Source organism: Sceloporus occidentalis, unplaced genomic scaffold (assembly GCF_023333645.1).
Source record: "Sceloporus occidentalis isolate IW3139 unplaced genomic scaffold, rSceOcc1.0.p SCAF_4, whole genome shotgun sequence".
Classification (NCBI taxonomy): domain Eukaryota; kingdom Metazoa; phylum Chordata; class Lepidosauria; order Squamata; family Phrynosomatidae; genus Sceloporus; species Sceloporus occidentalis.
In genome coordinates, this window is record NW_028316984.1 from 134,279,095 (window position 1) to 134,305,946 (window position 26,852).

The 26,852-nt window shown below is 39.3% G+C and overlaps 1 protein-coding gene across 3 annotated transcripts in view; it reads right to left on the bottom strand.

The window, feature by feature from the left end:
- The window catches only part of AMBRA1 (autophagy and beclin 1 regulator 1), a 224,116-nt gene that overhangs the window by 128,101 nt on the left and 69,163 nt on the right, over nt 1–26,852 (bottom strand). For all 3 annotated transcript variants that reach the window (XM_089521544.1, XM_089521542.1, XM_089521543.1), the window contains 2 exons: nt 18,085–18,171; nt 14,803–14,985 (listed from right to left, as the gene is read on the bottom strand). In XM_089521544.1, the coding sequence (XP_089377670.1) occupies nt 14,803–14,985; nt 18,085–18,171 (270 nt within the window). The remainder of the gene's footprint in view (nt 1–14,802; nt 14,986–18,084; nt 18,172–26,852) is intronic.

Consider the following 26,852-nt stretch of genomic DNA (forward strand, 5'->3'; position numbering starts at 1 on the left):
AACATTTGATAAGGAAAGCATTGTTTAAAACTTGGGTCAAATATAAAAAATACTTTTAGTCTAAGATTCCTAGATGGACTTCCACCCAAGAAGCCTTTCATAAGAGCAAAAAGTTATATAAAGGAAACTGGCTCAGATATGAAAATCTTTTAATGAGGACAGGAAGATCAATTAAATTAAAACAAAATATAAACTTTTGGAAGATGGAACAGACCTGCATGGGTTATCTTATCAACAAATATGTGAAGATTTCAAGAGGAATAATAAAATATTAAGCTGTCTTGGAGGAAGCCGATTATCTGGACCCATTTCAAACCGTCTTCAGGTTGAGACTGCCATGGTCGTCTTCATTGATGATCTCCGTCTGGGCATCGACAGGGGAAGTGTGACCCTGCTGGTGTTCTCAGACATCTCAGCGGTCTTCGATATCATTGACAATGGTATCCTTCTGGAATGCCTGAGGGAGTTGGGAATTGAGAGGCACTGCGCTCCAGTGGCTCCGTTCCTACTTCTCGGGCAGATTCCAGGGGTGATGCTGGGAGACAGCTACTCCTCTAAAAGAGAGCTGACATCTGGTGTCCCTCAGGGTGCCATTCTGTCCCCCATGCTGTTTAACATTTTCATGAAGCCGCTGGGAGAGATCATCCGGAGATATGGGCACGGCATTATCAGTACACTGATGACACCCACATCTATTTCTCTATGTCTCCGACCGCTGCAGTGACTAAGGATGGCATCTCTCGTCTGGATGCCTGCCTTGGGTCGGTAATGGGCTGGATGAGGGAAAACAAACTCAAGTTGAATCCAGAGAAAATGGAGGTACTCGTGATAGGTACCCTAAGTCTGGGGAAGGAGATTTGCCAACCAGGCCTAGATGGGGTCACACTTCCCCTAAAGGATGAAGTTCGCAGCTTGGGAGTACTCTTGGGTTTGTCTTTACAGCTGTCATCTCAAATAGATGTGACGGCCAGGAGTGCTTGGTACCAACTTTGGTTGATACGCCAACTGCATTCCTACCTGGACTGAAAGGACCTTGAAGCAGAGGTACATGCACTGGTAATCTCCTGTTTAGACTTCTGTAATGCGCTCTACATGGGGCTACCCTTATACCAAGTTTGGAAGCTTCAATTGGTTCAAAATGCGGCAGCCGGAGTGGTCACCAGTACATCGAGGTTTGACCACATAATACCTATGTTAAAATCTCTTCATTGGCTGCCGATCAGCTTCCGGGCACAGTATAAAGTATTGGTTATTACCTTTAAAGCCCTAAATGGCTTGGGCCCAAGTTACTTGAGAGTACGCCTCTCCCTACATAATCCGCCCTGCACACTCAGAACATCTGGGAAGAACCTATTAGGATATCAAAAGGTTAAACTAACAATGACTTCCCATAGAACTTTTACTGCCATCACTTCCAAACTGTGGAACGGCCTACCGGAAGAGATCTGTCTTATTACCACCTTGGATGCTTTTAAGAAAGCACTTAAGAAGGCACTCCACATCTCTTCCAGAGAGCTTACCCACCCAATTTTATATAAGAGTTTCATTAAATGAAATGCTCCACTTCCTTGACTATGACTGTTATGCTGCTATGATCCTATGCAATTTGGTATTTTATTGATTGCATTTGTATTGTATTTTTATTGGATGTAATCTCGCCATGATCCGCAGGGAGAGGCAGGAAATATAAATAAACTTATTATTATTATTATTATTATTATTATTGAATCTAACGAACTAGGTAAGATAACAGCTCAGGGAGACAAACATGTACAGTGCGCCCTTTTTTTACACGGGGGATCCGTTCCGGACCCCCTGCGTAAAAAAGAAATGCATATGCTCGAGCACCATTGAAAGTAAACAGAACGTGCAGCCCTTGCGCCGCGTGCGCTCCCATATGGCTCCCTCACGGCTTTCAGCGTATAAGGCGGGAGCACTTTAATAAGTAAAATCTACACACTGCTTCTTGATATAGAACTGGAAGAAGAAACAATAAAAGACAATGATCAAATGGATGCAGGATATAGAAAAAGAGATTCCACTATTAAGTTGGAAAAAAGTTTGGAAACACAATTTAAAATTTACTAAAGGTAATTTCTTGATAGAAAACTACTATAAACTCTTTTATACATGGTATATAACACCAACTAAATTAGCAAAAATCCATACAAACAATAATAACAACTGCTGGAAAAGTGAATTTCTAAGGGGCACATATTATCATATGTGGTGTTGTTGTAAAAAAGCTGGAACATTTTGGAAAAGCATACATGAGAATATATCAAAGATATTACAACTAAAATTTAAACTAAGTCCAGAACTCTTCCTACTCAATATAAGAGAGGAAATAAAAGACAAGCTGGATCAAGATGAAAAGAGTATTTTACTATAATCGATCACAACGGTGCGCATCTTATACGCTAAGCATTGGAAAGAAAAAGAAGAAGACTGGATAATGGACAAGTTAACAATGTTCATTAATAGAAAATTGGACCAACAATTTAGGAAGAAATGGGAAAATGTAACTGTATTTTTTTGATATGGAGCTATAGGTGGTGAGAATTAATATATGAATGATCATGAAAAGATGTTTACTTATGTTGTTAATAAAGCTTTTTTAAAAACAATAATTATAAGATTATATACAAAAAAGAATTAATGGAACTTAACACACCATAAGAATGGCATTGCTTCCTAAGGGAAGCAGCCAGATAAAAATATTTTATTTAGGTAACTGAGATGATTCTGTCTTGGTAAGACCTGAAGGCACATAGACACAAAATATCTAAATTCAGAACTACCAGTCAACCAACCCTCTCGTTAAAAGCCAACGGTTGCAAAAATGGATTTGATTTAAAAGCTGCCGTTCCAGCCACTGAAAGATGCATTCTTAGCATTCTACAAAGAAAAAGATCCCAAATCCATAAAGGTAAGAAAAAATGTTGTTGACATTACATGCGTTAACAGTGACAAGTCTACATTTAAAAAATTACATACAGCAGTGGTGTAAATTTGTCCCCCACCATGGTTTTATGCTATTTTTATCATCACTGTTATGACTGATGGTTTCAATAAATCAAATTTATTTCGGCAGCATCGAACTGGTCTCCCTCTTGCTTCTTCCTTTCCTTCCCCTTCCCATGTGCCTTGTCTTTTATATTGTAAGCCTGAGAGGCATCACCTGTGTCTTACAACATCTCATGTACAGCATCTCATTAATGTAGAGGCTCTATAAATAATTATTCATAATTATTCATATTCTCTACAGTGCAGTGTATTTCACTCAGGAATAGTTCACCTGTCTGCAGCATGCTAGACAACATGTTAAGGGTTAAAGCCAGCAAACTGAGAAATGCTTAGATGTGTGTGTCTGACCATGAGCATTCAGCACCAGAAGGACAAAGCCAATCAGCCACAGCTGATGCTCATAGGCACAAGGTCACTCTGCTTGCCTACGTGCAGCAAAGCCTGGATGATGAAACATGTGTCTGCATGGACAGGAGGACACTTTACAGTGTGGGACAGGAAGTGACTGAGTTTGGAAGACCGCATGGTCTGGAGTGTATATAAACTCAAGGGCTTCCAGTAATTGCTTGTGGGTTTGAGTAGGAGTTCGTATTCGTTTGATCTGTATAATAGCACTGGTGATTTATGGTTAGCACTCTGTAAATTAGCTTAAATTAGCTTACAGTTGTAAACCACTTAAACACTGTTTGGCGGTATGAAGCGGTATATAAATGAAGCTTGTTTAAATAAAGATAGCACTTTCAGGAGCCTGGCTTCTCTGGTTGTTTCTTCAGCTGCAGCTGGAGCAGCATCTATTGCTGGAGAGTTCCCGAGATTCCTGCAATTCCTTCACTTCTGGAAGACATCCAGTGCCTGTCATCTTCACTGAGGACTGTGAACCACGTTTCTGTAAATTTGTCAACTACTCTGCTATATTCCAGAATTGGTTTATATGCCCAGCAGTTTTTCTGCCAATAGCTATTGGGCTCAGCAGTTATATTGACAAAAGAAACCTCTCCCTGCTCCTTCCTGGTATTTAAGAAGAAAGGAATTGTACAGAATGATTCAATCATAAAATATGGTTTGAAAAATATGAAAGAAAAGACATGTAAGAAATACCAATGGCCTAACACTGAGTCCTGTTAATGATGTAAGTTATACACAACTGTAAAGTCGAAGGCTTTCATGGCCGGCATCCATAGTTTTTTGTGGGTTTTTCAGGCTATGTGGCCATGTTCTAGCAGAGTTTCTTTCTGACATTTCGCCAGCACCTGTGGCTGGCATCTTCAGAGAATGCTTTGCCAGGCTCACACAGTATATATACACCCAATTTTTCCAGGCAAAGCATTCTCTGAAGATGCCAGCCACAGATGCTGGCGAAACATCAGAAAGAAACTCTGCTAGAACATGGCCACATAGCCCGAAAAACCCACAAAAAATTATACACAACTGTTAGTAAGAAAAGAAGGCATCTAGAATGAAAGGAGGTACTAATTCTAAGTACAGTCATCCCTCCATATTTGCGGCTTTGATTATTCACAGATTTCATTAATATGTTCTCTCTAGGACTGTCTAGGTCCTCCAGTGCAACTCTGTGGTCAAGTTTAACTAAAAATTGCACTGAAAGACTATTTATAGCTATTCCAGTGCCATTCTATGGTCAGTGTATGTTGGACATTGACCACAGAGTTGCGCTGGAGGACCTAGAGATTCCTAGAGAGGTGTCCTCTCAGGTAAAAACAGTGTTTTTGTTATTTGCAGTTTTTCCATATTCACAGGGGTCTTGTTCCCCTAACCCTAGCGAATATGGAGGGACAACTGTAAGTCATTTTGTAAAAAAACCAAAAAACAAATAATTTCTGATTTATATTCTATTATGTAGGTAATTCTTGAATGTAGGAAAATAGTTTATTCAATGATGACTAAGGTTTTCAGATATGCTTTTCGAACAGCTGAACAACTAACTATCCCAAATAATTGCATTTCCAAGTGTGTCAAACACATTACACTCTGCATATTTTGCATCACTTGCTGGAGACAGATAGCAAATTCAGCATACTGCTGTATTTAATGCTGAAATAGTAAATATAGAACTTTAAGCTTAAACAAACTATTTACCATATACCAAACTCATTAAAATAATATCTCCCCCCCCCCCCCTCCAGCACTACCCTTTATTGAGAGAGCTTAGTTTAGGAGCTGGATGTAAGATGAGGATATGGAAAACGCATATTCAAACTCACGCTGGGAATAAAATGACTTGGAAACTTTAAGTGAACAACTTCTACCCTTAACCAATGTGTTCTACAGTTGTTAAACTGTGGGCAAAACATCTAGCTAACAAACGATCACGGAATTCTGCATTCCAGCAAAAGATCTAAGACAATTTGCAGACGACACGGAGCTGTCAGAAAACTCCAAAATGGCATGTTGCCCCAATAGATCAGGAAAAGGAGGGAAGCCTGAGTAACTGATGTCAGCAGACCCTTCATTTCCAGAACTACTAGAGAAATTAAGAGAACACCTAGTGAAAGATATCCAGTGAGACAGGGCTTCTGCTGTTGAACCGATAAATACTAAGCTGACAGCCCTAAAAAAGCGCATCCAAGATACTGAAGAGACTGCAAATGTGGTCTTCCATAAGGCCTCATCTCATGCAGACAGACTCTCTGCACTGGAAAAGTCTGCTGACCACCTGCAATCACAGATTGAGGATTTTGAGGACAGAAATCACCACCTCAACATTCACGTGAGAGGTGTGGAGGAAGGGCCAAGTAACCTCCTCTCTCTTATAGCTGAATGGATAAATATTGTCTGTCCTAAGCTAAACCTAAAAGAACCAGACATAGAAAGAATACACAGATTGCTTAGTCTGAGGTGGAGATCATCCATGCAACCACGAGATATCTTGATCAGATTTGCAAGATTCCATGTCAAAAAGTCTGTCTTGAGCAATCTCTCCTCGATGAAAGATTTATCTTACAATGGCCATCCAGTACAGGTGTTTCAGAATCTCTCATTAGACATTGATCTGCAGACGAAACCTGAGGCCATATACCTCCCTCCTGCAGTAAGCAGGGAGAAAATATTGGTGGGGTTTTCCCTTCAAATTGATTGTTTACATAAGAATGACACTTTGACAGCCTCTACCAAGAACCAGATGCTTAAATTGTGCAAGACGCTGGACGTCAAGGAGCCTCGGGAATTGGATGCTGAACCTAGATGCAGCATGAATCCTTTTGAGTGGGCTACAGTTCAAAAGAAAGGTGCATAATAAATACAAAAAGCCAGCCCTAGGATTCAGAACTTCTCTTCATAACAAGACCTGTCAACTTGCAGTGAAAGGAATTAGGAGATAGCTCCATGTTTGCTCAAGGGGTCAAGCATAGCAAGTATGATTACAAGGACAGGTTGAGGTGGCCTCCATTTTATTTTTTTTACTCTCCTCACAACACCCAACAGAGGGGGCTGTCTGGCCCTCCATTTTGAGCAGTCAGTCACTATCTCCTCCTCCCTTACATTATGGCATGAAGGTTTTCTCTTGCTGCCTTTTTGTCCCTTTTGGCAACAGAGCCTGCTATACCCTGCACTAACCTTCCTTTTATCTGCATTGGTTTAAGATATTTTATATGAGATTGTTATAATGCGTCAATTGTGTTTATACTATTCTCTACTTTACATATTTGTCATTTTTGGTTAGCTTCCTGTTAATAATTGTATTTGCTTGCCATCTCCCCACACTCCCTGCCAGAGGGTTTCAGCCTTCAGTGCAGTGAACAATTCTAGCAGCGTGCTGCAAGCTCTTGCCCTCTTGGTGATGATGTTACTAATCTTTAAATTGTTTTCAGTAAGTTCATGCAGTTTATGTTTTGACCTTTGGGAAACTCTTTGACTAAACTTCTGTATATGGATTCTCATCTAGCTATGGGAAACAGACCAAACCTAATGAAGTTTCATTTCACACACCCCTACATGTGCCCTGGATAACCTAAGAATAGTGTCATTTAATGTTAAAGGCTTAGGATCTCCTCCTCCTAAATGTTCATGAATTACAAATTATCTGAAAAATTTAAACCCAATATTACATTTCTTCAAGAGACCTATAGGAAGGGAGCAGGACTAATCCTCTCCTGAAAAGTTTTCCAGACCCAATATATGACAGGTGACTCTATGAAAGCTAGAGGAGTTGCTTGACAAATTGTGCTCATTCATAGAGGAACTAGTGATAAGAGATATGCTTTATCATTCTAAAGGGTTCAATTGCAGGCAGGCAGATTACTCCCACCACCTTCTAGTCCCCAAATAAAAATCAAAAACTCTTCTTCCAATCTTTTATAACTTGGATAAATCCTATCTTGTGCTAAAATAGCTCACCTTTGTTAAATATCATTAACTCGGCTTCTCTGATTGATCCCTAGAGAGCCATGCATCCCCACGAGAGGCAACCAGAGCCCATAAGTCTTACTCCATAACTGACTCTTTCTTTATTTCTAAGCTGCTCCTTCCTGAGATTACTGATGTCCAAATCAGTGACATCACATGCTCCGACCATGAGCCAGTTATCATGCACTGGAGGATAGGACAGGGGTCTCAGCGATCTTGGATATGAAGCTTTAATCCTCCCCTTCTAGCAAATGATAAATTTCAAAATCAAATTAGAAATGCTATCAATCTCAGTTGCACTACAATATACCAAAGCATACCATTATGAATTTAATAACAAACACTCGTGCCTACTAGCCAGAACAGTTAAAAAGAAGGTAAACAGAAAATTAATAACTGCATTATCCACTTGTAAAGGTGGTCTGGCCACCTCTTCAGCAGATATTGTCCAAGAATTCAGCAAATTCTATAAAGAGTTATACATATTGGAAGCTACTTGTGACACAACCACTAGTGAGTTTATAAAATCTCTCAATACAGTCGGCCCTTCTTATACACGGATTTTTTATACATGGATTCAAGCATAAATGGTTTGAAAATGTTCCAAAAAAGTATAAATTTACCTTGATTATCCATTTTTTATAAGGGACACCATTTTGCCATGTCATTATATTTAATGGGACTTGAGCATACACGGATTTTGTTATACACGGGGGATCTTGGAACCAAACCCCAGCGTATAACAAGGGTCCACTGTATTAAGAAGCTTTCTGATTCACACCCATCATGCTTGAACAAACCAACAGAATTGGAGGAGATAAAACAGGTGATAGGTAAACTGAAGCCATTCAAATCTCTTGGTCCTGGTGGCTGTTCAAGAGAGTTTTACAAACTTCTTAATGTGGAATTATCTTCTCATTTACTCCACCTATTCAAAGAAGTTTTAGGTGAGGGTTTTCCACCTCATAGCTGACACAGGTCAAGATTCATCTTCATTCTGAAAACACAAGAAGAGAACCCTGGAGACAAGTTTACTACTACAATAAAACATCTCTACGGACACTTGAAAGGTACAGTGCTGGTCAGTGGAATAGACTCAGAACCTTTAGCTTACACAGAGGCACCAAACAAGGCTGCTCACTATCACCACTCCTCCTTGTAATCTCTATAGAACTGCTAGCTGAAATGATCAGATCAAATTCGAGTGTGTTAGGACCTCAGATAAATGGCCATAAAATAATGATGTATGCAGATGACATCTTTTTAGAGGTCCAGAATCCTGAATCATCCTTCTATGTCCTAAAGAGCATCCTAGATACCTTTGGAAAATTCTCAGGGCTCAGAAGTAATTATCACAAATCCAAAATAACGTATATGAATGTCTCCCAATCGAGATCAAGAGAAAATGTCAAGTACAGCACGCCTGCTCCATATGCGGGCGCGCCGGTTTATGCGGCCGCCATGCTGCAAGTTTCAATGGTGCATGTGGTTGCTGCACGCACCGTGCCACCTTGTGCATGAGCCCCATTCACTATAATGGGGCTCGAGCATAGGTGGAATTCACCTTACGTGGGGGGAACAGAACAGACCCCCCACGTAAGGCAAGGTTCCACTGTATTTCTAATTTACAAACATGGCCTTCTGGATTCTCCTATTTGGGCATTCTCATCACAAAGAATTTATCTCAGCTAGTCCCTAGAAACTGTAACCCAGTCAGTCATTAAGTGGATGAAAGCTAAAATAAGGGGATGGAAAAAAGATGAACTTCTCATTCCTTGGCAGGATTGGCTTGGTAAAGATGTTTCCAACCCCAAGATTGTTCTTTTTATTTCAATCTATTCCTATTAGTCCAGCCTCACAAAAATTTAAGGTCTGGCAAAAAAATTTATTTTCCAAGGTAAAAAAAAACACCAGATTTCCCAAAACGGCCTAATTCACCAATGCTATAGAAGGTGCATTAGCAATTCCTGAACTCAAGACATATTTTCATGCTTTTCAACTGAACCAATTCTCCCAATTTGTCATAGAATCACATTCCACTAAATGGGTTCATATGGAACTAGAGGATAATAATTTAACTGATCTTAATCTCCTCTTTTCTACTAAGGCTCAGAGAAAATTGAGAGACATGCATAATCCATTCCTCAACAATTTCATCTTCATATGGAAACAATGGGCGCACTTAATTATCCCTGATCCCTCACCTATCTGTCCTTTTTAGTGCACCCCAGCTTTTATGAGACAGATAGATTAGCCTACTTCAGAAATTGGAAAAATGTGGAATATATAGGATAATGGACTCATTTGATGCAGGAAGGCTGAGACAAGTCATCCTTACTTGGCTCCAAACGGTGCAAGTCCTCTCCGTTGCATGTCATATCTTGCTAAAAGGCTATAGTTTTGGAAGCCCAACTTTTTATGAATCCATTTGTATAGATAAAAGACAATCCAAGGGAGGAGTGGCCACTATATACAAAAACCTAATATAGTCCACTTATGGTAAAACAAAAATCATTCTACTAGAATAATCAGGCAGTTACATTTAAATATGTTTATATCAGAGGAAACCTGGGCAAGCATCTGGTCCTCCTCCATATATAAATCAAAATCGGCAGCTGCAAAGGAAAGTGCTTTAAAAGCAACATACAAATGAGATTTTACCCCCATGAAACTTTCAAAGATATTGAAAAATGTTTCACCATACTGTTGGAGAGGCTATAAGGTTCAAGGTTCTTACACATACATGTGGCTTGAATGTTCTAGGATCAATGCTTTTTGGAATGCAATATTGTTGCTGATATCTGACATTATAAAACAAATCAGTGACATTTTGTCCAGCCTTATTTTCCAGCTAAACCAATAGTCATCTACAATACCAAAGACTTTAAATATTCTCTAATCTCTCTATCCAGAACTGAAAATTATGAGATGCTGGAAGACAGGGAATTTGTTACTTGAAAACTGGTGGAAGAAGGTCTGGGACATATGGTTGTTGGAAAAACTTTCCTATTCCTTTAAGAACAGATCCAGACAAAAGAAGACACACACATTCATTGAGGACCCGTCTGTTTTTAGTGATTATGTGAGCAACAATATATCTCATTTTGCTCCACTTTCGCACCAAGCTGGTTTTTGGAAGGACATCTTGGACATTGACCACCCAACTGTAACAAAATGATCTAGGATTTCCCCTTTTGGATCTTTTTACTTCAAAAGAATATATTATTGGGTGGAAATTTTCTTTGCTCATTCCCAAGGTTTGTTATGTCTATTGTTTATAAGCTTGTTATCTGATAAAACAAAAAATAAAAAATAGAAGAAATCATACAAGAGAAAGAAAAATACAACAATGTTAGAGTCACAGGCATACATTTTGTCAAGATGTTGTTATTGTTTCAATTAAGATGGTATGGAGGGATCTACATACAGCAGAAGCCTTTCCTTCTGACCATGTGGGCACCAGGGAACAAAGAGTCTTAAAGTCCAGGAAATAAAAATTTAAATTTAATTAGCAACACACACAAAAAATGCTTCCTTTGAGAGCCAGGCTGTGTCTATCCTTTGTGAGGCTACCCTCCTCCTTATTAAACAGAGATCGGGGAGAATATTCTCTACCTGCATGGAGATCTCTCCATACCATCTTAGCTGAGAACAACATCTTCACAAAATGTAGCCCTGCGACTCTTAACATTCTCCTATTTTCCTTTCTCCTATTTTTAACACCCTGCTTGATGAAGAAACCAGTGGAGCTTCAAAAGCCTACATCATGTATGTTGTGAATTTTGGCTGGTCTAATAAAGGTATCACATTTTTGTGGATTTTGACTAAATATCCAGATATTTAAATTAAGTCACAAAGTCTCTGTTATCCTGACTAGGCACACATGAAGTTTAAAGTCTAGAAGTCATTTTCCCAAACACCAGGAACAACACAAACTACTATTTAAGGGAGACCGTATACATTATTCTTGTCAAATAATGACATACAATCCTTTGCCTCTAGTATACTTATATCCTTATGTAATAAAACAATACAGAGCATAGAAAAGGAAGGAACCTTACCCTTTCTGGTCTGGGAAAGATAAAAGCCTCACCTTCCCAACCAAGAAAGGCAGTGTGGGCTTTTAAAAAGTTATATAATTTGATCTTTTAAAACTACAAAAACATGCAAAAGCAAAGAAAGGGATGAACCAAGACATTCAGCCCAAAAAAAAAAAAAATTCATTGTGAAATATTAGTAGGGAAAGGTTCCACCTCAAAGGCTCTCTACCAGCCAAGGAAGATAACTGCACAGAATGGAGAGAATACCTCAAATGCACAGAAGGGCTAAGATCACAATGGAACATTTGTTACCAAAAAGCACAGCTAGGGCATAGGACAGAAACACACTCCTTTCCCCACTCAGCATGAAATAAAACTCTGGTCTTAGCATGGCTGACTGAATCGCTTTCCTGAATGGACCTCTTCCCTGTGTGAATATTATCTGCAGGGGAACACATTTCTCCACAGGTATCTGCCTAGCTTTGTGAATGAAGAATGTACCATTTCTTTTTAGCAGCCGAACCCCTTCTCAAGAGGATGAATAGGAGGCAGTAATGGAAATAACTGAGGGTTGCTCTTGCTGAGCTTTCCACATCTCAATAGGCCCCAGCAGGCTGCCTCACTCCTACTTCTGCAGCCTGTGGTGCTGCTTGGGGAAAGCTATTAGGCGGCTGATGCTTCTACATCTCTGCCTTCATTTACATCTTACACAAACAAAACCAGAATGAAAAAGGAAGACACATTCATTCCCTTATGCTTCCAAGTAGTTAATTGCTGGAGCATGAAAGAACAAGGGTTCTGCCTCCACCATCAACTCTCTTTTAGAAGATTATTTTCTGCTGTTCCAGAAGGAGACAAATTCAGACTACCTGGCTCACAAAAGGTGTGCAACTAACATTTAAGGGCATAAAGGAGTCATATTTCTACCCCTACTGGCGACAATACAGAATAAGCAGAGTGTGATGGAGTTCTCCATGTCCCTAATTCCAGACAGACACTGGAGTTTGAGCAATGACAAAAATTTAACCCAGACAAGCAGATTAAAGATCAGATGAAGACCCACAATAACAGAAAATGACAGACTGGTTTCTGAGGGAAAACAATGTAGATGGTTATCTAAAATGTAGATGGTTATCTATCCAGCAACAGGCCTCGGCCTGCTGAGAAGACAAGCCCTCCTCCCGACCACCATCTTGAGGGGGAGAGAAGCAGGCCAGCAACAACAGGCCTCTGCCTGCTAAGAAGACAAGCCCTCCTCCCGACCACCATCTTGAGGGGGAGAGAAGCAGGCCAGCAACAACAGGCCTCTGCCTGCTAAGAAGACAAGCCCTCCTCCCGACCACCATCTTGAGGGGGAGAGAAGCAGGCCAGCAACAACAGGCCTCTGCCTGCTAAGAAGACAAGCCCTCCTCCCGACCACCATCTTGCTTGTCTTATTGCATGTTGTTTTTATGATGTGTTAATTTTTATTGATTCTGTGAACCGCTTTGATCACCTCGGAAAAGCGGTATAAAAATAAAACATATTATTATTATTATTATTATTATTATTATTATTATTATTAAAATCTGCTCAAAAATTGAATGAACTAAAAGGAATGTTCAAAAACAGATGGTTAGAAAATAAAACTAACCAACAGGTCATCAGGTACCACAGAATATTAGATTAAAGCTATATCATATTAGATTATGGAAAATAACTGCAGATATTCACTGTTCATCTGAAAAGTACTCAGGACAAATCAGTTTGCAAGACACAGAGTAACAGACTAAACCAGGCAGAATACCTAATAACACAGGATTACTGTACTATTATACTGCTGACTGCAGGGTTTACTCATACAGTCCTCCCTTCCATTACGCAGGGGATCCGTTCCGGAAACCACCCCCACCCACCCCGCATAAGGGCAAAACCACGTATGTTCACGCCCCATTGAAAATAATGGGTGTGTGCATGCAGCGCCACATGGCGCATGCGCCATGTGTGAACATACCAATTATTATATTGTTCTGAAGAGAAGCCCATGTATGGTGCGGGCTCACTGTTCTTTGTACCCAGCATGAAGTCATCTTAAGAAGGCCCAGATATCCTAAAGGCACCAGATCATGTCTGATTTTGGAAATTAACATCAGCCCTTATTAGTACTTGGATGGGAGACCACCAACAAATACCCGGTGCTGTTGGCTATATCTCAGAGGAAAGAACTGGTAAAACCACCTCTTTGTCTAAGAAAACCCTATGAAATTGATGAGGTTGCCATAAATTTGACAGGCTACTTGGATCATAGAATCATAGAGTTGGAAGACACACAAACACACACAAAGTCAGATTACATTCACTGTTACAGCACTGGACCAAGAAATATGAAACCACTCTGCTCAATCATAAGTTTTCTATTCTCAGTAAGTCATACTCTTTCCTTTCAATTCCCTATTTACACACTACAGTCATCCCTCCATTTTTCCGGGGGATCCATTCCAGATCCCTCCCCCCGCAAAAATGGGAATTTACAAATATTCAAGCCCCATTGGCTTGAATGGCCACATGCTCCCACGTGTAACTCTGTGTGAACACCTTTTAAATCCTTCCTGTGTGCCTGTCCGTGAAGGACCGAAACCGTGGATTCAAAGTCAGTGAAAATGGAGGGACGACTGTGTAATCAACTGCACAATTAAGATTTGCATGATCTACTTTGTTTTTTATTAGAACCCCAGGATCCACAAACTAGCAAGTGGTATAAAAGACATATAATTAGGATTAAAGAAATCTGAACCCAGAAATTTGTTCTGAGTACTAGAACTGCATAGAGTTGACAGTATTTCCACATCTTCCTGGATTTCTGTTTTAGAAATTATGTTTTCGCCAACAGGCTGGGCTAATGAAATCCACAGATCTATCAATAAATGCAGATCTACCTGTGCACCTCAATCCACAATGCTGGTTTAGCAAAAAGACAAAGAAAAGAAAAAGAAAAAGAAAAGATTGTCCTCAAAAGTGCTCTCCACTCTTAATAACATAACAGAGACTGGATGGAAGCACTGGCTAATAAAGTACACAAACACACATACACAAATAAAACTACCAAATACAGTGACCCTGATGACTGATACTAATCTCAAAGCAGATACATTAAATGTACTTAATTTGTCAACAATTTTGTCACATTAAGGTCAAATTAAGCTGTTAAATTATTTCTAACACTTTAAAAAGTCAGAGGTAAGAGGTCAGTGTAAAGATTTATAAATATAAAAATAACAGAATATTAATCTTTTACATTTTGTGAGGTACAAATTATTATCTTTGAAGTATATCCACGACACCTTGAAAGAAGAGAAAAGAGTCTTTGAACAGGCTCTGTGTAGGAAGAACTTACTCAAAGTCTTCAAACTCTAGATCATTTCCTTCTACAGCGGGACCTGCATTCTCAGAGGTGGAAGCAGAAGATGAGGAAGAGCGGAGACGATTCTGCTGATATCGCATGGAGCGCTGGCGAATACTATCTCTGCGTGAAAGATACTGGATCATTCTCTGGGCATAATAAGCAGCAGGAGACAACCTGAGAACATGAAAGGTCACTGTTAGCTCAGAAGCAAAACTCACTAAATAAAATGGGACATGCTTCTTTGTTAAGAACATGTAGAACTGCAACTTCACTATTTAAATCTGTAGCCAAAATAGAGACATCTTTCCTACTTCTCTAACTTACCTCATTTGATTATGACATACTGATGAATATTTGAATACATCTTTTCTATAGATAATAAAAGAATTTTGTTTTAGCGTTTGTTTGTTTTAAATTTTTTATTTATTTATTTAGGTATTTATATCCCGCCCTTCAGCCCTAATTGCTATCAGGGCGGCTTACATTTATTATTATTTTTAACCAGACAGTTCCCTGCCCGCAGGCTTACAATCTAAAAGACACAACACAAAAGGAGAAGGGAATGGTGAGGGGGCAGGGGATCAGGTCCAGCATTCTTCTCTCCCTCTGAGGCCTGGACCAAGGCAGATGGACCGGAGGGAGGGCTCTGCTTCTTCCAGGCAGGCCTGGTGGAGCTCGCCTGCCTCTCTCTCCCAGATGGTGGCTGAAAGGAGGGCTGGTCCTCTTCGAGGATAGACCACATTTTTAAAAAATCTGATCCAGCAAAGTTCTTATGTTTTGCCTAACAGGCAAGTCACAATATTCGCAAAAGAAATGGTTACTTATATTTGACTTTGAGTAACCGACAGTCAAACTAACTCATAATCTTATCAACAGATGTTTTCAGAAGCAAGATATAAATCGAGCATCTTTGAGAGTTGTGAAGAGACAGAAAATTCTATTCAAATATGGAGAAGACTTAATTAAATGGTTTATTGTTTAGCATGCAATTAAGATCCTAAGTAATATATCACTTTTCTAGCATACAATATTTTTATTTATTTATTTATTCATTCATTCATTCATTCATTTATTTGTATCCCGCTCTTTTCCCAGGACTGGGACTCAGAGCAGCATACCATTACAGTATGTGGCTTTTCCATCTAGAACAAGGGAATCTTACCAAGCCTGGGGTTGGAGGTGGAGTGGCAGGGCCTCTGCCAGACCTTCATTGGGCTGGATGCAGAAAATCTGTGAGCCTGATTAAATCTAGCCACCTTCCCCCCAGCAGTAAACTTGTATTTAATTGTAAAATGCTGAAAGAACTGCATCTTTTAAGTACCTTTGTGTGTTGCAAATATTTTTTTTAATCTCTGACCTATCTCTTCCGGCAGGCCTATCCACCCAATCTGCTATAAGAGAGTTAGAAATACCCCGCCTCTATTTGTAAAGATATGTATTTTAAATGATGATTTAGTCTATGTATTGTATTGATAGGGGTTTTACTGTTTTATTGAGTGTATTTTATATGTAATTTTTTATCTTGTACTGTAGTGTTGTTTCTATTGTTGTAATCCTGCCTAGATCTGCAGGGAAAGGCAGGAAATATAAATAAAAATTATCATTATCATTATCATTATTATTATTATTATTATTAATGATATTTCAGAAATAATTGTCAGAAATTTTGTTTTCTTGTTATGCCCATCTTTCACCAGAGACATTTCCTAACGTTCTCTAACTTGTTTCCATCAATAGTTAGTTTTTTTAAAAGTTCTCATCATGTCCAAAAATGGTCATTACTGCTGTCATTTTCTTTGAAGGGAGTTTATATCAATCGCACAGAAGTTTTCAAAGAAAGTAACCATTTCAGAAATAATCCATCCATCTTTCCCTACCTTGCTAGTCTATATGTAGGTAGAGATTTTGTGTGTGTATCCGCATTCATAAACTTTAGCTTTTCCAAACTACAATAGCCTCTTTGTGAAATTGTGTTTTTCAAAAGGACTTGCCATCAGTGTAGTTTAATTATTGCATTTAAAGATTATTATACATGCCACAGCCCCAATCTACCGGGAATCCAGCCCAAATACAAGCAGAAAAGATCCATTCCTATTTGGGCCAGGTTTAAGGCGCCCCATTGCAGCTCCAAGGTGACTTCTAAGTGTGTGGTGTCTAAACACCATAGCCCCAAGACACCTTGAAGCCACTGCCATGTGATTGACTGGGTGGCTTCAAGACATCTTGGGGGGTGGCGTCTATACCCCCAAGCCATCAGAAGGCCAGCTTTTAGAGCTGGTCTGTGTTGGCCCTTACTGAATTCTGAATTCCTCCCTCTTACTCAAATCCAAGACATCAACATCTCATTGTTATTAGCATAATTCAATACCTACTATTAATAAAGCAGATTCACAATATCCACATTTAGCAAAATTATATTCTAAGCTTCTGATTTCATTATCTTCAATATTACCTAGAAAGGTCAAGTAGTCTGTGTTTAGCTCTGAAAACACTTTCTCTCTATCTCTGGTGCTATCTAAATCAGAAATTGTATAGCCTAGGTCCCAAAATTCAAAAACATGCATAAATATAAAGGACTCTTGGTATGTAAAGTAAATCCTTAAACCCATTTTCTCAACAGTGACACTTCAGAAATAATCCTGTTTGAGACCTCTTTAACTGTCCTAGCTCAATGCTACAGAATTTTGAGAAATGTAGTTTTGAGACATTGAGCCTTCTCTGTCAGAGGCCTCTGGTGCCTCAGTAAACTACAGTTCCCAGGATCACATAGCACTGAGCCAGGGCAGTTAAAGCAGTCTCAAACTGGATTATTACTGTAGTGGGTTTTGGGCCCCCCAGAGTAAGCATAAGCAACACATGCAGATGCAGCTCTGTTGAAATGAACACATATTTATATTCACACACAAGACAAAAGGGAAAGGAAGGCTAAAGTTAAAAAGGAATGATTATGATAAAACGCTATTACACATACATGAAATACATTTCATTTCAGATGGGGATGAAGATAAAGGGGATGGGCCGAAAACTTTACAGGAAAAGTGGCTTTTGAAGGAAGAGATGTAATTTGGCATGGGGCTTCGGTGAGTTCTAAGAACAAGGAACTGACAAAATGAAATCATTTCAGTGCTTCTTCTTCTTCTATCTATCTACATACTCCCTTTTTCTTAAAGTTGACATGGTGTGAAGAAAACTAGAAGGCATGTCATCTATTCTACATAGGAAGTGAGGTTCATACAAATGCACAAGACTATCAGTGACTTAATTTGTCCTTACCTAGCGGGATCAGGATAGATTGGATGCTCCCGGGATCCTGCACCATCATAACGTGATAGTGAAATGAGTGATGACTCCAAAAGCCTCCTAAAGAAGAAAACATATCCTTTAATTGGCAAAATTAAGTTATAATCATCCTTATGTCCAGCTACGTCTTCCATTTAAAAGTTAGAAGAACTTGCAAATTGTTGTTTGTTTGTTTGTTTTGGCTTCATATGCTTTCTTGTCATGTAAGAATAGCAAAACTCCATTGTACTTTGACATTAGTTAAATGGCACCCTTTTTCATTTATTGCACATATTGTTTTATATTATATTACAATACAATAAATATAATATAATATGCCTAAAAATTAAATCTTTGTGACCCAGTCTTCACACGCGCCTGCACCTCAGTAGAAGCATTTCCCTCTATCACCTGCAACAGAAGGGAACTGACAGGAGGGGGGAATCACCCTATGACACACACAAATCAGAAATTAAAGCTAAAGCAGGGGGTTATCTATTTCTCAGATACTATTTTCTCTCAGGCTTATTTCAAATGTTAACATTTCCTGCACACATTTTTTAAGAGAAACTTGAATATAAAACATGGATTGGCATACTTGGGAATCACACATTCATCACTTTGCCCATGCATACACAGTTGGATACAACTGCCCCTGTCTACTTCCCTGCATGGACATCACATGGAAGCAGTAAAGGGAATGCACATGGAATTACTGCGTGGGATTTATAGCAAATTGTTTCCAAGGGTTTTTGTTTTTTCTTGTACAGTACTGCTTTCAGGATAGAAAAATAATCATGTACATAGCAGACCTCAGTTTACAGGATAGGCAAGTAGTTTACATTACTTAGCACTATTTATGCTTCCAAAAATAACAAATAATATTTTGAGCCAGAATTAACACGTACTACAACAGAAATAAGATGAAAATAAATTAGTGTCACGTGGAGTGTTCTAAATTTTTCAAACAATCATATTGTCAACCAAAGCTTTTATTACAATTCAAAGAACCGATTGTTTATATTGTGAAGTAGCAAATACAGCTTGGCCTTCAAAATACGCTTTCTTCTGAAGTAGACATACGTTTTATCCAGACTGGATGTTAATTTTTGCCTAGCTAATGAAGTTATGAGAATAACACCCCAATCAGAGTAAGGATGGGCTATACAGAAAAATTAGCAGCTTCTCATCATCTTTAATTTTAATTAGCAAATTGAGACTTGGTCATATAAGCCAATGATAATTGCTTCAGAAAATTACAGTGGGACCTTGGTATCCCCTGGGTTTGGTTCCACGACCCCCTGTGGATACCAAAATCCATGCAGGCTCAAGTCTCATTAAATACAAATGTATGGTGCCCGTTATATAAATGGCAAAACCAAGATTTTCTTTTGGGATTTTTTTTTAATATTTTCAAAGCCATGGATGCTTGAATCAGTGAGAAAAGAATCTGTGCATAGGGAGGGCCAACTGTACAATGCTTTCCCTCAAAAGGAACATCAGTCTTTAATGCAAAAGAAACCAAGTGGGGAAACCTCTTTCTTTCTAGCTACCTTCACAGATCCAAAGGACAGGAATAACTACTAAATTAATGCCTTGTATTATTATCAATAAGTGGGTTTCCTGTGGCCCTCCTTTTCTTTGTCCAAAATTACGGTGAAGACTTTTCCAAATTAAGTGACTTCAGGGGAACAATAAACAAAACCATTGTTAATCTTCCCTTTCTTGGTTTTGTTTGTTTGTTTGTTTTGTTTTGTTTTTTTGGTAGTGGGGGGCAGAACTTTGATTCTTGGGTACTGCCTGTTCGCTACACACTCAAAATACAGGATATTTTCTTGGTTCTCATCCCAGGAAGAAAAAGTATTTAACATCATCAGAATCTAAACCCTGAAGCCCAAATCTCTGCTATGTCTGCTGTTCCTCTTCTTCTCAGAGTCCTGAGACACAGTTATCCAGGTTTCTAAACCTTCTCTCTTCTCAGTGCAGTCTCTGATCTCTAAGTATGTATTTAATATGTGTTTATTTAAAGTACTGTATTTATACCCCATCTGTCAATCAAAAAGGCTCCCAGAGTGGCTTGCAAAAGTTAATTTGGAAGCTCACTGCCCTCAGTCTTATAATCCAGTTGGACAGAACACAAAAGGAGAAGGGAATGCAGTGGAGGAAGAAATTAAGTTCAGCTGATGCAGTCTCCTCTTTTCACCTTGGAAGGCCAAAACAATGGCAGTTAGGATATGGAGGGAGGAGCTGTCACCAGGCAATGCTACCCAAACATGAGGGATCCATTCTTGGCTGCTCTGCTCTCCTCTAGTGGCCAGAATAAGAGCAACTGAAATATGAAAGGAGGAACTATTTAAGCATCCTAAAGCTCTGGTTAAAACACCATCAACAGCTTTTTGTGGGTTTTTCGGGCTATACGGCTATGTTCTAGCAGAGTTTCCTCCTGACGTTTCACCAGCATCTGTGGCTGGCATCTTCAGATGCTGGTGAAATGTCAGGAAGAAACTCTGCTAGAACATGGCCACATAGCCCAAAAAACCATGCAGGCCATGAAAGCCTTCGACTTCACCATCAAGATTCTTTGTTTCATCTCAGACTTGCCACACTCCCTTTGTCTCCCCTTCCGGAACTTGTTTATCTCTCCCTCCTCATCCTCTCCCACCCCAATTCTCCAGCCAAACAAGCCACCTCTCCTTCAGCCTCTTGATAGTCCAGATCACTAATACAGTCCAGATCACTAATAACTTTCCATGCGTGTTTATCGAGTTTATCAAACAGGACAGGAGGCTCTCAATTTCGAAAGAGAAGACAGCGAGGTCAATTCGAAAATTCACACAATTATGTGATTACTTATCACACCTTAAATTCACCGTAATGGCCGCCCCAAATGCAACCCAGATTCTGTGCAAAGTAAGCCATCACATCTGTGGGTTCTTAACTGCGAATTGGCACCTTTGCACATGCTCAGTGAGACTCCAGATAACTGGAGCATAGCATATTTAGGTGAGTGAAAGAGAGGAACCAAGAAATCCCCAATTTACAAAAGAGGTTGGAGGGGTGCCAGGAAGAATGGTTGAAAGAACATGCTCTATTCACATTAAAACGAGCATATATTCACTTTTGTCACCTTAATGGTTATCCAATAGCTCCCGGTCCATGCCTCTTAATTAGCAGGCAGCAGCCCCCCCTCAGAAATGCTGAATGACAAGCAGAAGCAAAATTCCAGATTGGGGGAGGGGGGACCAGAACCAACGGAGACATGCACATCACACCAAACAATTGCACACTGAGTGCAAAATTGCCTAGGAGTAGGGTTTGTGACTTCGCTAGTTCACCGAATTTACTCAACTGTGGATTGACACATGATTGCGTTTGGAATGCGTTTGGACTGCCAGTGATAATGTGTGGTAACCTTTTGCGCAATAACGTGAATACGCATGATTGCGTTTAGGATGACACTGGATTATACTTCCAATTTCAGTCGTGTGATATCCTCCTATGTATCCATAGAAATGTTAAGACGCCTAGTCATAGCTGGAAGGATATTCAGTAGGACAGAAGTTGCCAAACTAAAGGCCCATGATCTATGGGAACCACAGATCTTTGCCTCATCCAAAGGTCTGTGATCAAGTAGAATGATGAAGGAAGTTGTATTCTCAATTATAAGGGCTTCTTACATCTTTTTTCAGGTTAATTCATTCTCCAGTTAACACAGAAAAATCAATGGAATATTTAACAAGCGCTCCAGTCTAAAACATTCTTAGTTCAACACTCAGCTATTATACAGCTAAATGCAAAATAATCCTGAAGAAGTTTTCACTAGACATATTCCATTGAAGATTCATTTTCTTAACAGTCTTCAAGATACAGCCTATTATTTATTTAGATTTATAACCCAACTTATCCCTGAGGGCTTGAAGTGGGCAACATTTATAAAACGTCGTCATTAAAAATGTATGCAACATGCTACTAAAATAAACCCCACTTATCCTTGGCCTCTGAGGGATGGTTTATACAATCATCAGACTTAAGAAGCAGTAAAATGTTCCTGAATAACAGTACTTCCATGTGTGGAATGAGGCAAATAGATGGGGCGGTATATATTTGAAAAACATTCAAGTATTTCAGGAAATATCCAAATATGTACTATGTACTCCCTCCCCCCCCCCTCCCCCCCACACACAAAATCCCCACAAATACAAAAGGATCATATCAAAGGCTAGTCTGAAATCTTCTTATTACTTATAAGCAAGCGGTTCTTGTCACTCTACTCCATGGAAGCAGCACACCAGAAGGCAATTCTTCTCCCTTTTCAATAAGCTAAAGGGTTGGATTCAGAAAAGGTTTAATAGCACTTCTAGGTGTGCAGAGTTCTTCAGAGAAGCCACAGAATTAGGGAGAAATGCATGCTTCTTGGGGGAAGGCACAAGAGACACCAGCCAAACCCTAGCTGCCCTGCATTCAGAGGAAACCCTCAGTGCATTCCGGATGTTTTCTTTAATCAGCCTGAAGAGAGGTTGCCAAAATTGATTTTAAACCTCTGCACTTTCACTTGCATTAAGAGCCCTGTGAAAATATCAAGAGACAAAAACACAGTGGAAATTGGACATATTAATGCAAAAAAGATCCAGGGGTGCAACAAGAAAAGAACCAAGCTGCATGATTCAGAAGGACAATATCCCTATACAATACTCCAGAGGGCTACACAGAATGTCCATGCCTGAAGCTAACACCAAATGTTTTAACACCAACGTTTTATTAGCTTAAATAAATTTGTTCAGGGCTGAGGGGTCAAGGTGCAATAAAGAACACATCATAACAGCATGATAAATGGATTCAATAATGAAGATGCTTCTAGAATCAAAAAAGCAATGACCTATGGCATTAAGAGTGTTCCCAACAGTCTTTAAGAAATCTGGTCTTGCTTTATTGTTCTGTTCTCTTTAGTCGGCCAAGTCTAATTACTAGTTAAAAATCTAAAACTATAGAAATATGTTGAACAAGTTGCTTTTTCAAAAATGTTTCCCACCAGAAATCTGCAAGCAAAAAGCAGCAGAATTTTAATCTGCTCTAAAGCTTGCATTTTTTATCCATTAAACTGGAGTTGTCCAAAAGCAGGGGACAGGAATACCAAGTCATTTTGGGATCTATTGGATTCTATCCAATGACAGAATCTTAGAGATGTAAGAGACCATAAGTTCCATCTTGTCCAACCCCCTTTCATGCAGGTATACAGAATTATAGCACTCCAAAAAGTTGCCCATCTATCCTCTCCTTAAAGACACCCAAAGATGGAGATTCAATTACCTTCCAAGGCAGTCTGTTCCATTGCTGAAAAGCTCTTACAGTTAAAAAAAATTCTTCCCAATGTTTAGACAGAATCTTTTTGTAATTTGAATCCACTGGCTCGTGTTCTAGTCTCTGCAGCAGCAGAAAACAAGCTAGCTCCATCTTATACATGACATCCCTTCAGATATTTAAAGATAACAATCATGTCACCTCTCAGTCTTCCCTTCTCCAGGCTAAACATGCTCAGCTCCCTAAGTCATATGGCTTGGTTTCCAGACCTTTGATCAACTTGATCACTCTTCTTTGGACATATTTCCAACTTGCCAATATCCTTCTTGAAATATCTGACCAAAGCTGAATAGAATGGGACTACTACTTCTCTTGATCTGCATATTATACTCATGTTCATGCAACTCAGGACTGCACTGGCTTTTTTGGATGCAGTATCATACTCTTGACTCATATTTAACTTGTGGTCTACTAAGATTCCTAGATCCTTTTCATACGTACTGCTTTCAATCTTACATTGTTCATTTTTCCTGCCCAGATGTATTACTTTACATTTATCTCTGTTGAAATTCATTTTGTTAGTTTTTGGCCAGTTCTTCAATTTCTCAAGGCCATTTTGAATTCTGATCTCTCCTCTGGGATATTAGCTACTCCCAGTAATTTGGTGTCATCTGCAAATTTGATAAGCATACATTCTATTCCATATCTAAGTCGTTTATAAAGATGTTAAACAATACCAGGCCAAGGACAGAACATTAAGGGACCCCATCAGTCACTTCCCTCCAGGATGAAGAGTAACCATAGGGGAATACTCTCCAGGTTCTGTTGTTAAGCCAATTACAAATCCACCTAACTATAACACTGTAAAAGCCCACTAAATTTACCAGCTTGTCTGCAAGAATATCACGGGGTAATCTTGTCAAAAGCCTTACTGAAATCCAGATATACTACAACTATAGCACTCTCCTGGTCTACCAAATTCATATTGCTTTTAATACTGAAATAAACTGGTTGATCTTCACTATTACATCCTGTTCATTTTCCTTCTGATTATAGTGAGTCTAGCCAGTTTGCCCCCAAATTTTAAGACCATGAGGTCAATTTAAAAAACAAAACAACACAAAAAGTCTTGGAAGCACATAGTGGCCTCAGCAGAAGAACTCAGGGGACTGCACGTATCACAAAACTGCACTTTGCCTTCTCCTACATTATACATGGCCTTAGAAACAGAAGACAGAAGATAAATCAAATGTAGTCAGGCCTGTATTCCATGACTTTGCAGAAGCATAGAAAAAAATGGAAGTTGTATTAGTGAGTGAAGAATTTAATTGAAAATATTAACAAAGGTGTATGTTTCTAGTTCTTATGAATATGATGGTATGCTTGTTGAAATTTCAAAAGCCAGGAGTAGCTTAATAAAGTTTAGCTAGCAAGGATTCAATTGGATGCTTATGCTAATAGAAGGCAGATACTGGAAGTGGTGATTTTCCTTCACACATGAAACCCCCTGTACACCTTTAACTTCTACTCCAGAAGGATGGGAAGTCCTCCAAAGCAGAGTTTCTGATGTCACCACAGGGAGGGGCAAGAAGAAGTCTTGCTTCAGATGATACATAAGGACAAAAGCTATTTCTTCCTCAAGCTTCTGACATGATTCTTCTGCAGCATAAGTACCCAATTGGACTTTGGTCACAATTAATTGGGAGTAGGGTTTTGAAATAATGTTTTCTTCTCTAAAACAAGAAATAAAAATTGGAGCAGAATTAGACAAAAATGACTGAACCTCAACACAAGGATATGGCTGATGGCACTGCTTTGCTCAGTTCATGTAATGCATACACGATGTAGTATTTACTGTTTTCCAGGCACACAATTTTAATTGCCTTCAGTATTTTCAGCACATAAAGCCCTGGTATAGCACAAAAGAGAAGCACCTTGTTATTTGTGACTCTAAACATTTACAACAGCACCCATAATTATGAATACGTCTCTGCAATAAAAGAGAAAATTCAGGAACATACACATACCAAGTGCTGGGTGTTGTAATTGTTATGAGCAGGAATGCATATTTGGCAATGGGAGGAGGACAAGAAAAAGATCAAAGTAACAAGCTTTATTTGTGCATTCTCACCCCTGAAAACTTTCATCTAGCTCTCATCAAGTTTGATACTCCACCATGAATGCCCACACTTCCAGCTACTAAGTTCACTCCAGTTTGCACTGCCCAGATCTACAACAAAGGAGCACTGACTCATGAAGCAAGCACTGTGTGACCGGTCTAGACAACATGAAAATTGCCACAAATGGCATCTAAAGCATAATTAGTGAAGAAACTGCAACTTCTATTATCCTTCCCCACATACTAGGAGAGTCATACATTAACGTCCTCCAGATTGTCCATCAATCCCAAGTGATGAAAATTAATGAAAGATGTGGTGGACCTACCTTACAAAATTAGCCTGTGCCTTTTTCCTCTCTTTTCCTTTACTATAAGAGGTATTACTTGCCATCTGTTCAACACTGCTCTCTATTGTGATTTCAACAGATTTTCTGCCTTTCAGATATTTATACCTGTGGAAAGAACTTTGCAACTGCCAATGTTCTGATCCCTATTATGGAAAGACTTAAGCTGTTTCTGAAAACAGGAAAAAGGGACCTGGAAACCCCATTTACACTTTTTAAAAAATATGTTTTCCTCTCTAATCTTCTTTTCACTCAAAACACTGTCACCAGAATGGTAATGCAATATTGGAATTAAAAACAGCAAAGTAAGTTAAATACTAGGATATAAGATGGTTTTTCGCACTGTCAGACCTTCTAAGAGCACCTCTGTGGCTTCATACATCAGCAACTTGGCAAATTTAGTTAGCACATACTAAAAAAGAGGCAGCCAATATAAATACCTTCCTATGCATTTTCCTTTTCTCTCAACGCATTTTAAAAGCAACCCCACTGTTTTAAGACTATAAGAATCATCCCCTCTATACCTGCCAAAGACTCTGTATACTATGGAGAGAATTCAAAAATAACTTAAGCAGCAAAAGCCTAAATATGACTGGGGCCTGGAACACACAGGCAAAAAGTGCCAACTAGGCCACGCTGGGGGGCATGGCGTTTAGATGACACATGCCCAGAAATCACACAGAGGCTGCAGCAAGCAATAAGAACTGGGCCAAAAGCAGCGGGTATAATCCGCTCCTTCCTGCAGTCTGGTTCAAGATTTGGTGGTGGCCTGCATCATGCAGTGGACACACAATCAGGGCCGGCGTGGTCCTTTGGCCCATCTGCTTCAGGCCTGAGTAAACTAAATTCATGACATGTTATTCTTTAGAGCAATGGTCTCCAAACGTTTTCAGGCTACTGCCCCCCCCCCCCGCTTTCCTCCAAGGCAACAACTCTAGCAGCCCCCAATGGCTATTCCTTTATATTAGGTCTACTGTTCTACTGCAAATTCAAAACAACCA